Genomic DNA, 14,356 nt, shown 5'->3' on the forward strand with positions numbered 1-14,356 from the left:
TGTGTTCGGGGGCCTTGTCAAACATCTGGTGTTTAACAGCTTAGTCAGAGCCAATTAAAGGACATCATGTCGTAGCATTGATTTGCATTAAGCCAGACCTGGCCTGCCAAAGCTCATTTAGGTTATTTCTCCATTGGCTCACATTCAGGAGGTTATTTCCACCTGTTAAACTTAGACTTGAGACTTTAGTCTGTCAGTTAAATATTGACTCCAAAAAAAGAGTTCTATAATAATTAAATTTCCTTTCTCTCTTTTGTGAACACAAAAGTAGATTTGAAAGAATGTTGGAAACCCAAACAGTTTTGGTGACTTCTATTTGTAGACTTCTGTTTGGACAATTCAAAAACAGACATGAAACTACTGTAGATGCAAAACTAGATGCCAAACAAAGCACAAAACAAAAAATTTAACTAAACACCTACAAGAAAAAAACAAACAAACAAAGATAAAAGCCAATGTAATACATAACAAACAAAGCCAAAAAATCAACAAATAGTAAATAAAAAAATCAAACAAATCCGATATAAAAACCACAAAACAAACAAACAAACAAGAAAAACCCATAAAAATAAAATCTGACATAAACAACAAACCACACACCAGACACAAATCAGAACAGAAAACAAACATAAGATACATGACTCAGAATAAGTGTATTCTGTCTTGAATTTAGTATGAATTGTTCGTTGTTGTTTGTGAAGGTTCACAGATCTGGTGGACTCGTGTGGGAAGGTGGAGCTGAGCCTGCTTTCACCTCCACAGAAGGAGTACTGGTCGATGCTGGCCTACAACCGTGCCAAACTCTGCAACATCCTCTTCTCCAATGAGCTGCACCGCCGCATGTCACCTCACGGCGTCACCTGTAACGCACTGCATCCTGGGAACATGATGTACACCTCCATCCACCGCAGCTGGTGGCTCATGACCCTGCTCTTCACCTTTGCTCGACCCTTCACCAAGTCTATGGTAAGAGCAAAATATGTCATTTTTCCCTTTTTTACTTGTTGTGGTGGACGAATAAGAATGTTTTTTGTTTGTTTGTTTTTAGCAGCTACATTCGTATCATATCTAAAATGGCAACCGATTTTTAACGTTATTTGTAGGCATCAACAACACGTGTCACACAATTGGGTTTCTTCATGTAAAGCACATGGTAGACTTGATGTACAGCTCATTTAAATGGAGTTTGATGTTAGTGTGTTGCTGCAAAAAGATGTTCTTTTATGAATAAACCTTAAGCTATATGCTGGGCGTATATTTCTGGTATTGCATTAAATATAGTAAATATAATAGTATTTAGTACCGATATAAAAATTTTGACTGAGACCAATAAACTGATTGAATGATTGATTGATTCATTAATTCAATGCTATGACCATTAAATGGCTGATTTTAAAATTAATTACTATTTTGTGTAAATAAATAAAAAACTCAACTTACAAATAGTAAAAAACTAAAAAATGATAAATAATTGTTTTAAATGTTGCAAACTAGACTTTACAGTAGAGTATGAAAAATCTGTCAAATTTGGGATTATTTAACAATGTTAATGGTTATTTGTGCTTTTAAATAAATAAATAAAAATAGACCGATAACCGATATGGTACCGATATAATGTGCATCTGTAATTATTTAATATGTTTAAACATTAATATATTACTCCTATTTCTCTCGACTTCATTTTTTTTCCACTGAGCTTTTTATTATGTTCTAGTATTTCCTTTACTTCCTTTTCCAATACATGTGATGCTAGCTAACAAATTAGCCTTCTCATTGGGAAAGTACGATACTTTTAAATGCAACAGTAGCTTGCAAAACTGAAGAACAAAGCTGTTGTGTCTTTTGTTTGTCGAATATATGATTTTGTGAAATTGGTGCTCTTTGTTTCCTTAATTTCACACCATCTGTAAATGCACACCTGCTTTTATGTGACTTTTTTCAGGTACAGTGGTTGGTACTTGATTTTTTTTTTGTGGTCCGAGAAAGTTTCACTAGCATGTTTTTGGGTTCTTAAGCAGGAATTGCCTGTAGTTAGCATGAGAGCGTGTGTGTGTGTCCCGCTGTCGTAGCGCTGTATACCCCAGAGCCGCATAAATCAGGCGGGCAGCTCTTCCTGTAGGCAACACTGCCATTTTAGCCCGAAGAGCCGAGTCACATACACTTACAGAGACAAACTATAAAATTCAACATCCTCATAAATCATAAAGTATCTGCCTGTCTCGCACCTGAAGCATTTCCTTCCACTTCTGATACGCTTTAGGCCACACAATGCATTTGATGTATTCTTTGTTTTAATTTTGGTTGAAAACTCTGAAGGCAGGTTTTGATTTAGAGCTGATTATGTATTAAAGAGATAGGTATGAATATAGCAGAGGTTTATGCGCGCGGCCCAGTCGTAACTCAAAACCGCTCATTTCTCCAGCTGTCAGTCATGTTTGATGGACGTCGCTGTGGATCAAGGCATTCTGCTTCATGGAAAGTGTGCTGCTGTTTCTGAGCTGTGATTTCACTTTTTTTTTTTGGTAATTTCTTGTCTGTTGATGAGACCTTGTTTAACATTTCATAGTTTTGAACATGTAAAGAAGAACCAACTTTTTAGCCATGTGTTTTCTGAAAATATTGGCGCTTGTAAGGTAATGAATCACGATTCAGTTATTATTATTATTATTATTATTAATCAGTAGAGTAATTATTCTCACCATATATTAAATGTAGTACAGATGTCAGCGAGCATAGGAAAACCCCAGTTTTTAACAAGGTTTTAATGTGCTTCTCTCTCCCTTTTCTGAAACCCCTCAAATATTAGTGAACTTAACACAAAACAGTGCTGTTACTTTTTATTTATTGGTTACGAGGTTATGATGATGGTATCATTTTAATTGCTTGCAGTCTCATAAGGGATGCTGGGAAATTGTTCAAGGTTGCAAAGCTCTGCATAATGTTGACAGGAAGAGCCTGGAACGATATTACACCCAAGCTCAGGAAAACGCCTTTGTCTTCTCCGAGAAGCTGTGGGTGATTTATAACTGCGCAATTCTAGAATAAAACCTCTTATTTTGCTGCTTTATTGCATCTGAGCGGGACACTTCCATTTAGTTTAGTGTTTCTTAACCGTTTGATACATGGATGCATCAAACATCCCAATAATAATACTTTAATTGATTAATTATTATTCTTAAATGTATTTGCCTCAATGTATCTCAATAAAAAAATATAAGAAGCCATTTTAAAATGGAAAGGATGTTGCAGTGTAATTCATAAAACCAAATGTAATCATCTCATCATGTAATGTGTAGATCATTTTCAGTTTTGCTGAGTTGATAAAAATTCATTGGGATGGAGGCAGACTGATATCTGACTTGAACTCTCAAGACTGTGTTCATCTATAATCTGTACATCAGATATGGTCTGCCATGCATCTCTCTTGCTCTCTTCGTGGCCTGCAGTTGTACATTAGGCCCATGCTGATCGCCAAGATGCGTTTAGCTTTGATAAGAGCGGAGTCATTTTCTCCTCGTAATAATCAAGTGGTTTCTTATGCTGAGCAGAATTGACGGCACTGATCTTTTCTGGCATATTTATGTCCTGTCAGTGAGAAGCAGGGATAAAACTGCATCAATCCATTGACTAAACTGACAACCATTTTAGTGTGAAATTTAGGAGACAAACCAACCATCTCCCATTGGAATCATTTTGATGAGAGAGTTATTTACAGCTGAAATATACTGTAATGTAGATGCAAATTTAGTAACTTACCAAAAAATTTTAAGAATCCACAAAACATAGGAATTGACTTGCTCAGAAATCCCCAAATTCCACAAAGACCCATTTGCATGAACAAATTTTACATTTCCAAGATATTTCCTTTTTATTAGATCTGCAATGGTTTATGCTTGTTAGATATTTTTGCTCAATGTCAAGAAAAGGTCATTTTTGATACTTCCTATGTGGTTTTATGTGAAGTACTGTACGTCCCCCCAAAGCCTCTGTAACATTTTAATTTGTGTAGTTAAACAGCTGTTTTAGCATGTTTGGTTTGACATTTCATAGACGGTTGGGTATTGTGGCATCTAATAGCTGCTTGATGCTTTGGGACCTGAAGCTGCTGGGAAAATCAGAGCCGCCCAATCAGCACCCTACCTTCCCCCCCGTCATGCTTCTTCACAATCGCTTTATTGGGATCCAGTCCGGCACCTGACTGCACGTTTTCAGCAGTTTAGCGCAATTATTTTCCCCAGGATTCTGCCTCAGGCGCTCCGCTACCTTTTTACATATGCAGGGGCTGAACTTTTGACCACGGCCCAATAGTCGTCCATTAGCCGATGGTTTGCTCTTAAAGGGGGACTTTAACAAGTTCCTCTGTGCATTGGCAAGTGTCTCGCCTCTCGCCTGTGAGATAATTTAACCAGCCTGCTGTGAGACTGCTGCCAGGTCTTCCTTATGGGAGTCTAAATCTCTCTCGCTCTCTGTCCCCTTGTAAGCCGAGCGAAAGGAGATGCTGTTGATGGATCTTTCCTCGTGCTCGGCTAACGAGGGCTCTGCTTCTATTAGTACACTACAGAGGCATTACCCATTCTCTCTCGCTCTTCTTTAATGAAGTCTCGTCACCCTGAGCAGCTCAGATTTACCCCACCGCTGTCGCGCTGCGATGAGCCCTGTCTGCGTGGCGAGTGTCCCCTGGTAACCGGTTGTAAGGTCAGGTGTTGTTATCTGCCTGTACACGGGGTCCTAGCACGGCAGCGTCGCAAACGGGGCTGACAAGTGCTCAGCGAAGCGGAGCGAAGCGGAGCGAAGTGGGGCAGAGGTGTACACCCAGAGCCCCTTCCTCTGCGGCGGGATACAATGAGCTGCCAGCAACCCTAATGGGCTCATAATTGGTGATTAGGGCCTGCAGGTTGAGAAGAGAACCGGTTCACTCAGCCTGCGGGAATGTTTTCCGCTAAAGGCTGCTGTGCTGTCTTCTACCGGAGCACTTGGCCTGGAACGACCCACTAGTATATCAGATCTAATGGCTACTATAGGTTTTTCCAGATCGTTTTCCCAACCCTGTTTCTGGAGGCACCCCAACAGTACACATTTTGGTCTTGCTTGCTTGACCCACTCATTTCAGATCTTACAGTTTTTAGTAAAGAGCTAATGAGTTGATCCAGGTGTGTTTGATTAGCAGAAGCTTGGAAATGTGTAGTGCTGGGGTGCCCCTAGGAACAGTGTTTGGAAACACTGTTCTAGATCAGGGTTTTTCAAACCTGTTCTGGAGGCCAGAACCACACATTTTTGGTAAATATCCAGGAAAGTTTCTAAAAATTCTAGAAGGTTTCTGTATTATTTCCAGAAATGTTCCATCCCTTAACAACCTTAGTCTCCATTATTGTACATACCTAATCCAGGTCTTGGAGTATCTACTGAGCTAATGAGTTGATTCAAGTGTTTGATTAGTAAAAGTTTGGAAATGTTGAAATGTTGTTGGGGTGCCTACAGAAATAGGGATGGGAAACACTGGTTTCCAACCACAGTCCTAGAAACTGCCTCCCCCAGCACTGAACATTTTGAATATCCCCTATATCTGATGCAACCATTTCAGGTTTTGGAGTCTCTACTTATGAGCTGATATCCTGAATCAGGTGTGTTTTGATTAGGAAAACATGCAAAATGTTGCAGGAGAACATTGGTAACCACTGGTCTAGATATCAAGACTTGAGACATACAGGTACTAAGTTTGTTTAGGCAGGTTTCACCTTACTTTGCTTCGTCCAAACCAGCATTCAGTTCCCCTTCCTTTAGGACCTTCTTTTCACAATTTTCTCCCCTTGTTTCTAAAGAAGAGCTGACAGGTGTATCTGCTACAGAAGACACGCAGCATTGAGAAATCCATTATCAGTAGTGCTTAAGTTCTGCCGGATTGCTTTAATCACAACTCTGATCTGTTCTGGGCTCCACATGAACCGTATCTCAGACCCCAGTTTTCAAGCAGACCCGGACAACAAGGAACCAGCCCACAGGGCCAGGTGACCCCAACAAATGGCCTGTCAGACATTCCACTACATAGAATTGTTCTTTTACAGCCCTTCTGCAGTTAAATTGGATCCAACATGGGTACAGTGGGTTCAAAGCAGCGGACTGCGTGAACTATGCATGTAAACAGCACAGTGCCTCGTCCTGCTTAACTCTCTGGTTAGAACTGAACATCAAACCTTGAATAGACTTTAATCTATAATCTAATTGAGTGATATGTTGGCCTTATGTTACTCCATTCTCTCTCCATATCTCTCACCTACCATTGCATTACCTATTATAAGAAGACAATCCAAGACCTAAAAGCACACAATCCCATTTGCTTGTATTGACGTGTGTCTCAACTCAATCCTATTACCAGGATTATAGTCTACCAAGACACACCGTTTCATTAAAATAAAGTGTGGGTCTAGAGGCAACCACACACATACATACACGTGCAGCTCTTTGGAGGAAGAGACTCGTAGTAGGAAGCCAAGCAAATAGTTTATTGCTTGATCAGCCGATGTGGCCAGGAAGGTGTCGGAATCGATAAAGGACCAATCAGAGGCAGGCAGGCAGCGTTGGGGCGAGCCCGGGAGCTGTCATGTCATTCCGGTTTGACCCCCAGTCAAAGTCACACAGCAGCCCATCCATCTGAGTGCGTGGAGCTCATTACGTGTTCATCTGAAGACCATCAGATATAGCACATGAATGCTAGCGGAATGAGACGATGACTTCCAATGACTTGCATTGATGATGTTTGAGAGGATTCTGTCACTTTGATTCATTTTTTTATGGGGCTTCTTATTTGCTTTGACCAAGGGATGGTTCACTGAAGGCTGAATCATGAAAACAATGGTTTTTCTGCATTTATTTTTGTCATTTTTTTATTCAAAGTGTAATGTAACGATTATAGGAATTATATGAAGACGAGGGCGATCAGTAATAATGCAGCGTTCATGTCATGTTGGATATATTGTAATGAGAATAATGTAATTACAGTCTGTAATAATTTAATTGCAATGTAATTAGAACTTTTTTACACAAAGTTGGAAAGTTCAGAAAGGTCAGCCGTTTAATGGAAAGCTGGGAAGTTATACATTTGGTAATTCTGTCATGACATTAATCGTGCATCATAAAAGATTACATTTGCATGAGTGGCATGACATTTTGTCCTCATGAATGTGTTCTAGAACGTTTATGATTATTCTATGGCTTTGACAGTCACAATGTTTGGTTTCTTTGAAAAAAATATGGCAAAATCCCTCTCCTGGCATCTTTGTAAGCCCCACCTCTCAAAACAACCCTAACTCAGAATTCCCAACTAAAATCAGGCTTCCAGAGTCATATCCACCCTGACAGAGGTCTGTTTTTTTTGTGACATGTGGCTGATGAACTTTTCTTCAAATTGATTTCAAAAGTGTACATAAGCAGTTGATCCTCCACCCTAGATTACCTATTGATTTTTAATATGAAAAGCTCATTATACAAACAATAACTGCAACACCAAAAGCTAGCCAACCTTTGCATAAATCCTTTAATTGAATTCCCAGAGCCTGTGGTTCTACATTTTTTTAATTAAATCCATTTCTTTTCCTTTTTTCCCCCCGTTCTTCTGTAAGTGTTGGTGTTTAATTTGCATGCTGTGAAGTGGGTCCTGTCCTAGATAAAGTGCCATTGATCCTTATTAAAGCACACCTCTAGGCCTGCTGAAAACCAACTGGGAAAATTAAATGTGTTCATGGTGCATACACTTATTCCCTGCATGATCGGATTAGAGAGGGAATGGGAGAGAGCGAATAAGAGTTAAAACGGAGAAAGAGGGTAGTGAATGAAGAACAGAAAATAAAACGAAGAGAAATGGAGAGACAAAATGATATTGAGGGGAAAAAAGTAGAGAGGTGAAAAGATTAAGAGGGAAAAATGAAGAATTATTATTGATTTGGCAAACATTATTACATTATGTTTCTCCAACCGTCCCAAAGAGACACCGTTGGGCCTGAAATTAAATTCTGAGCAGTTTCATCACAAATCCAGCTGTGTATTTTTCACACTGACCATCTAATAGCTTATGGATGGCTTTATCAAAGCTGCTATTAATATTTTTCTAATTGGCTTTTGTGTGTCGTAGTGTTATGAAGAGTGGTTACTCTCATTTGTCTGGCTCTGTGTGAATAAGTAACTACTTAATTTATAATGATCTGAAGTCTTTCCAGAGAAACCATGACCTTCGGCGACCCTTTATTCAACACTGGTTATTAAATATCTATGATTGTGCTCACCTCATAACAAGGGAGTGTAATTGTTTAATAGAAATTATTTGACAAAATAAGACTGTGATTTTACAGGACATTGATGTTCCTGTTTCTTTGACATTGACTTGATCACCCATTGGCCAGATCAGGGCCAATCAGATGACGACATGTTTATAGCATGTCCCCTTTAGTACTGAAATAGTAGGCTCATATGGACCAAAATTAACAACTTGTCACACTTGCCAGTGACGGATAAATTGAGAAAATTAAAGACATACATTTTAATTGGCAAAAAAACTGCTTTTGTTTGCTGAGTCAAGCATCACTATTATTATAACTCATATTTAAAGTTAGGGTTTTGAACACAGTTTTGAGAGGATTGAGGATTGATATGCTGAGGATTCATGTTCTGTGTAACTTGAAGAGCGATAAAAAGCATGAGAAAATTAGTGATTTGCACTGATTTATGGCACAAAAAAAAAAAAAAAAACGGAATACACAGGCCTAAACAAAAACTAAAAAAAAGCAAAATGAATAAACGGCAAGACACAAAACAAAGAGGAGAAACAAAACAAACACAAGTCATAATTTAACTACAAAATACAACAGAGAACAAACCAGCTATAAACACCAAAGGGAAAAAGGACAACAACTGTAAAACAGGAAAAACAAACACACAAACGAAAAAAAAAACAATTAAACAAACATAGGCCATAAAACAAAACAACTATACTGTAATACTAACAACCAAAACACAAAACAACACCAAAACAAACAAATATAGGTCATAATATTACAAACACAAATAAAAACACAGCACAACAAAACAAAACACAAAAACAAAACTTAAAAAAAAAACAGAATGTTTCATAATGTTGTTGTTATTATTACTTTAAATTGACCAACCAACTCGCCGGCATGGTTTTGTTTGCTCATCAGAGCCAATTTTGCTTGCATTTTGTTACTTGGCCAGTGTTAATTTGGGATGTAGACCACACATTTTGTCATATCCTCACACATGCTAGTTAATGCTGACAGTTCTTTAGCCTGGACCAGAGTATGTGAGCGGAGTGGAGTGGCAACAATTTCCCCTCCGCGCTCAGAGCATTTAATAATCACTCCGCTCCAGCTCCGCTCCGGGTTCACAATTTCCCGCTCCCGCTCCACTCCGCGCTCAGTGATTCCAGAAACACCGCTCCGCCTTCGCTCCATGGTTAAAGTATTTCAGTATGTTTGAAATGTTATGTTCATAACGTAGCCTATATTAAAATAAAAAAATAAAATAACAGGAGAGTTTCAAAGTGGTTTAGGCTATTGTGTGCAAACTTTTTTTTCCTACCACATGCCAAACTAATAACATGGATGTCCGAATTAATATAATTACTGTGTTCTGCTGTGCAAATTTTGTTTGAGATGAAAATAACTGTATTTTATCTACAGATCAATGCATTTCTTACAGATTTCTGCTCATTCAAAATCAGATACAGATGAAGTAACACTGTAAGATTACATTTGTTTGAATGCATTATTGCAAAAGCGATTGCGTGTGAATGTGCTGTAACTGTTTAAATCACGCTTTGACCCGAAAATATTCAGTAAAAGGAACAGACAAACTCCTTGAGAACTAACCTATAACTTCCCGCTCGGCTATTGTCGTCATTGTAACCTTCTGATTTGAGAGATCCATCTGTATCAAGCTATAGTTAAATATGTTTAACGTGAATACTTGCTAAATATGCAGTTATATTACGGGCCGTTGGCATAAATTGTACTCGAGATGGAGCGGTGGTGGAGCGCCCTTGGAGCGAGTGAAAACCACAACGCTCCGACTTTTAAAAAATCCACTCCTCGCTCCTGTCAAAATCACACCGCTCCACTCCACGCTCCGCTCCCACTCCGCTCCGCTCACATACTCTGGCCTGGACTGAAGCAGATGGAGTTGACTGGTGACCTTTTGCTTCTGCGGGTCTGATGGCTGTTTAACAGAGTCTCTGTCTGTAGCGGCTGTGCTGTGCCTGCGCTGATCAGTGGCTGCAGACAGTAAGATTTATCATATATTTGTGCTAGTTGATTGCCAACAGTGGCGACTGTCTCCCAGCGGTGCTGTATGCAGACTGCTGCCGAATCAATAGGGATTAACCTTTGACCCCTGGGCACATACTTATACACACACTTGCCATCAGCACACACACCTCCTTTTCATCAGTTTCACTTAAACACAGCCACTCACTCAATAACTCTCCCACTGCTAATTATTTTCAAAGCATGTAAACACCTCTCTGGAGGAAAACCGGTCTTCTGAAGCAGGAGGAGCAGGTTGGGGATGATCAGGAAAGGTATCAGGTTCACACGTCTGCAGATCCATGCAGTCTCACATCAGTAATGACTGGCTCTTCCTGTCGGACTGCTTGGAAACACCTTTTTGTTGGACGGATTTGAGTTTTTAGACTCAGATTCACTAATGTGTTTGACCAAGGGAGCGAAAGCAGATTCATGGTTGAGGAAAGGGCCACTTCCTGTCACATTTCAACATGAGACAAACAAATGCACAGTACACATGAACAAGAATATTGCAAGATCAGCATGTATAACAGCTTGTACCTTGTCTATTAGGGCGCACGCTGTTGTTGTTTTTTATTTGGTTTGTGTTTTTGTTTTTGTTTTTGTTTGTTTGCCCACTTGAAAGCATGTCAATTTATTCATATTTTTTTGTGTGTGGTTATTTTATTTATTATTAATTGTTTTATTTATTTATTTTTGTGTGTGTTTTTGATTAATTTCTTTGGCAGCTTGGAAACGTATTTACCATATTTTCATCTCACGTCAGCATGTCTTTTTTTATTTATTCTATTTATTTTGTTTTGTTTACTTCCATGTTTTTTTTTTGCTTTTCTCTTGCTCTTGTTGTTTCTTGTTGTTTTTCTTTTCTTTTGTTTCTCAACCATTGTTTTTAGTTTTGTCTTTTTTTGCTTGTTTGTTTTTATCTAAATTATGAGATTTAATTTCACTCTCAGTTTTAGTGCACTATAGTTACTCTGGAAAGCACACACACACACACACACACACACACACACACACACACACACACACACACACACACACACACAGATGTATGGTTCCTAAACCCCTTTTGTTAAAACCGTTCAGAACACTGTCTGAATTGTAACTCAGACAAAACACAACCATACTGTACAGACTCTCTTCAAACAATCGGTATCAAAAATCAACTCCGCTTTTACTGACACTTTTTAAAAGCTTTAAACTCAGTTGAATAAATATTAAAGGGTGCAAACATCATAGGTAACAGCTCTGTTTTTTTTTTTCAGCTAGCTGTTAGCTTTAAAGAGCCAAATCACGCTGTCGAGCAGAATGCTTTTAATGTGCATTATCACTTTACATAATTCCCATTGTAATGGCAATGGGACAAAGGTCACTGTAAGTGATCTAATGCTGTTTGGTCGACAAACTCATCTGTGCATGAATCATTGAGCTGACCTTTGACCTCCGGAGTGCTAAAATAAGACCTGTATAAACAACCATAGAGAGAGCTGGAAATACCGAGGGTATATTTTGCTAAACCGAATCAAGCATAAACCTTCTGATGAGATAAATGTGAAGAGCATCTGTCCGTTTAAAAAAAAAAAAAGTAACTTTAAACATTGTTTAAAAAAGCCAAACTAAAGACAATTTCAAGCTCAAACGGTCTAGGTTTGCAGAAGTGGGCGGTCATATGTTAATGAGCACATGACGTCATAAAACATTTTTCATGAAATGACCCCTGTAACATCTACCTTTCTGTTTTCAGCAGCAATCATAAACAAATAAACACACACACACACACACACACATGCATTAAAAAGATCTTCATATTGTGTGTAGGGCACAGCCAATGCACAGAGAGTGGAACAGATTCGCCCGGCCTCATTGGTGTTTGCCATTCCTCTTGGGTTTACACACTGTATCTGCTATTGATCGTGTTTCTGTGGCTCGTTGTGACCAATCATCTGTGCAATGCATCTTATAGCGGCCGCACAAACTGCTTAATGTATTCATGCATTGATTGTGCTTTACACTTAAACATGATTAGCTGCATTCATACCTATTCATGTGCTGTTCGCTTACTGTTAGACACAGGTTAAGCACACAAACACACATTTACTCACTATATGAATGGGGACGTTCCATAGACTTACACTGCCCAGTAACAAACTAGTCGGCTATTTTATGATCATTACTTTGTAATTATTTAGCAGTGCATATGTATATGTGTGTACTGCATAAAGCTAACATCACACTACTAACAAATATTGCATACAAATTTTTATTGCATATCATTTATATAATGAGAACTATTTAATGAGAAAGAAAATTGTATAGATGTGTAGGCTATTTTCTGGATTTCTCTCTAACTTGCTGCCATTTTATTTGGTTTATTAAAAACAATAATATATTAGGATTTGAATAAATAAATAAATAAATAAATGAACAAAGACAAACACACACACACACACACACACACACTATTCTAAAACTAAACCAAAACGATAAAAATAAACCAAAACAGAGGAAACATGAAAAGAAAACTGAAAACAAGAAAAAAACAAACACGGAAAACAAAATAAAACAAAATTAAAAAAAGATAAACAAAGCAAGAAAAAGAAAACAAAACAAGCAAACAAAGTATTTTTTGTTTTATTTTATTTATTTGCTTATAACATCTGCACCTACAACTTTTAGAGAGCTTTTGTCGTTTTTGTGAACAGTATGCACCTCGTTCTGAATAGCTGAATAAACAAAATGTTCTTTTAAACATGAACTTGTCAAAAGAGAACGCATTACAACAAAATGATGTTTGTTTATTAAAATAAAAAGAAGATGAGTTTATTTTTTATTTAGTTAGTTATTGTTTGTTTGGAGCCATAGCCTTCAGTTTCACATGATCCTATTATTTCTAAATCATTCTGATTTGGTGCTCCAATTTTCTCATTTATTATTGTTGCTCAATTATTACCATTGGTTCTTCTTATTAAATCACATTTTTTTTTAATTGCATTTATATAAATATACATATTTTGTAACATAATAAACTTTATAATTTTGTAACATAATAAACTGTCATTTTTAATCGATTAAATGTTTCAATGTTCAATAAAATAATTGATGCATGCATACAGTAAATACATCTATTTTTTTTGTACTCACCCCAAACGTTTAATAAACAGCAAAAACTTGCAACACTGATAATTAACAGAAATATGTTTTGAGCAGCAAATCCGCATATTGAGATGATTTCTGAAGGAGCAGAACATTCAACTGTGCATCACAGGAATAAACATTTTAAAATATATTAAAATAGAAACTTAAATTTATACATTGTAATATTTCACAATATTACAGTTTTTACTGTATTTGTAATATAATAATTTTGTAGCCTTGATTAGCATAAGAGTTATTTTAAAAACATGAAAAAAAGTAATTCCAAACTTTTTACTAGTTGTGTGTGCGTGTGTGTGTGTGTGTGTGTGTGTGCGTGCGCGCGTGCGTGTAACTATATAATGATTGGAATCAACTGAATTCAAAATGACTTTTGAATTCCCCCATAAACCGTTTAAACTATTAGCAGAACTTTTAAAAGTAAATCTCCTCTCGTCTTCAGAGATCAAAGCCATCAGAGTTTGACTTTTGAGATTTTAGTAAAGTTGTTTAATTAAATGGAAAAGATGAGAACTAGATGTTCTTTGATGCTGAATCCAGTGCGCCTGGCGTACATCTCATGTGATTTTTCTGCACGATTTCCCTCCCGCGGTTTAAGGAGAGCGAGCGGACAGAAAGCGAGGAATGAAGTGTGTGTGAGTGAGTTTAGATCATGACTGATGGTGGATGAGGTCTCTCTAATGTAATAGCGGGAGGTCAGTGCTTTCTCAAGGTGAAGGCGCGTGAGGGGTCGTTTCCAGCGAGAGTTCGGGCCCCTCCGTCTCCTGGGGCTCAGACAGATGCACCCCCGCCCCCCTTGCGGCACCCATGTGTCAGATGGCACGGGCCGACCGTGATTCAGGGCCGGGTCGTGCCAAACACCGGTCGTGCCAGGAAGCATGCCAACAGTGAAA

The 14,356-nt window shown here is 38.1% G+C and overlaps 1 protein-coding gene across 4 annotated transcripts in view; it reads left to right on the plus strand.

The window, feature by feature from the left end:
- wwox (WW domain containing oxidoreductase) overlaps positions 1-14,356 on the plus strand; it is a 205,712-nt gene that overhangs the window by 78,725 nt on the left and 112,631 nt on the right. For 3 of the 4 annotated variants that reach the window (XM_026239586.1, XM_026239587.1, XM_026239585.1), the window contains exon 8: positions 702-966. In XM_026239586.1, coding sequence (XP_026095371.1) covers positions 702-966 — 265 coding nt within the window. Of the gene's footprint in view, positions 1-701; positions 967-1,048; positions 1,088-14,356 lie in introns of those variants that run through there. The other variant, XM_026239588.1, reaches the window with a different exon arrangement.

This window comes from Carassius auratus, chromosome 50 (genome assembly GCF_003368295.1).
Source record: "Carassius auratus strain Wakin chromosome 50, ASM336829v1, whole genome shotgun sequence".
In the NCBI taxonomy this organism is placed as follows: domain Eukaryota; kingdom Metazoa; phylum Chordata; class Actinopteri; order Cypriniformes; family Cyprinidae; genus Carassius; species Carassius auratus.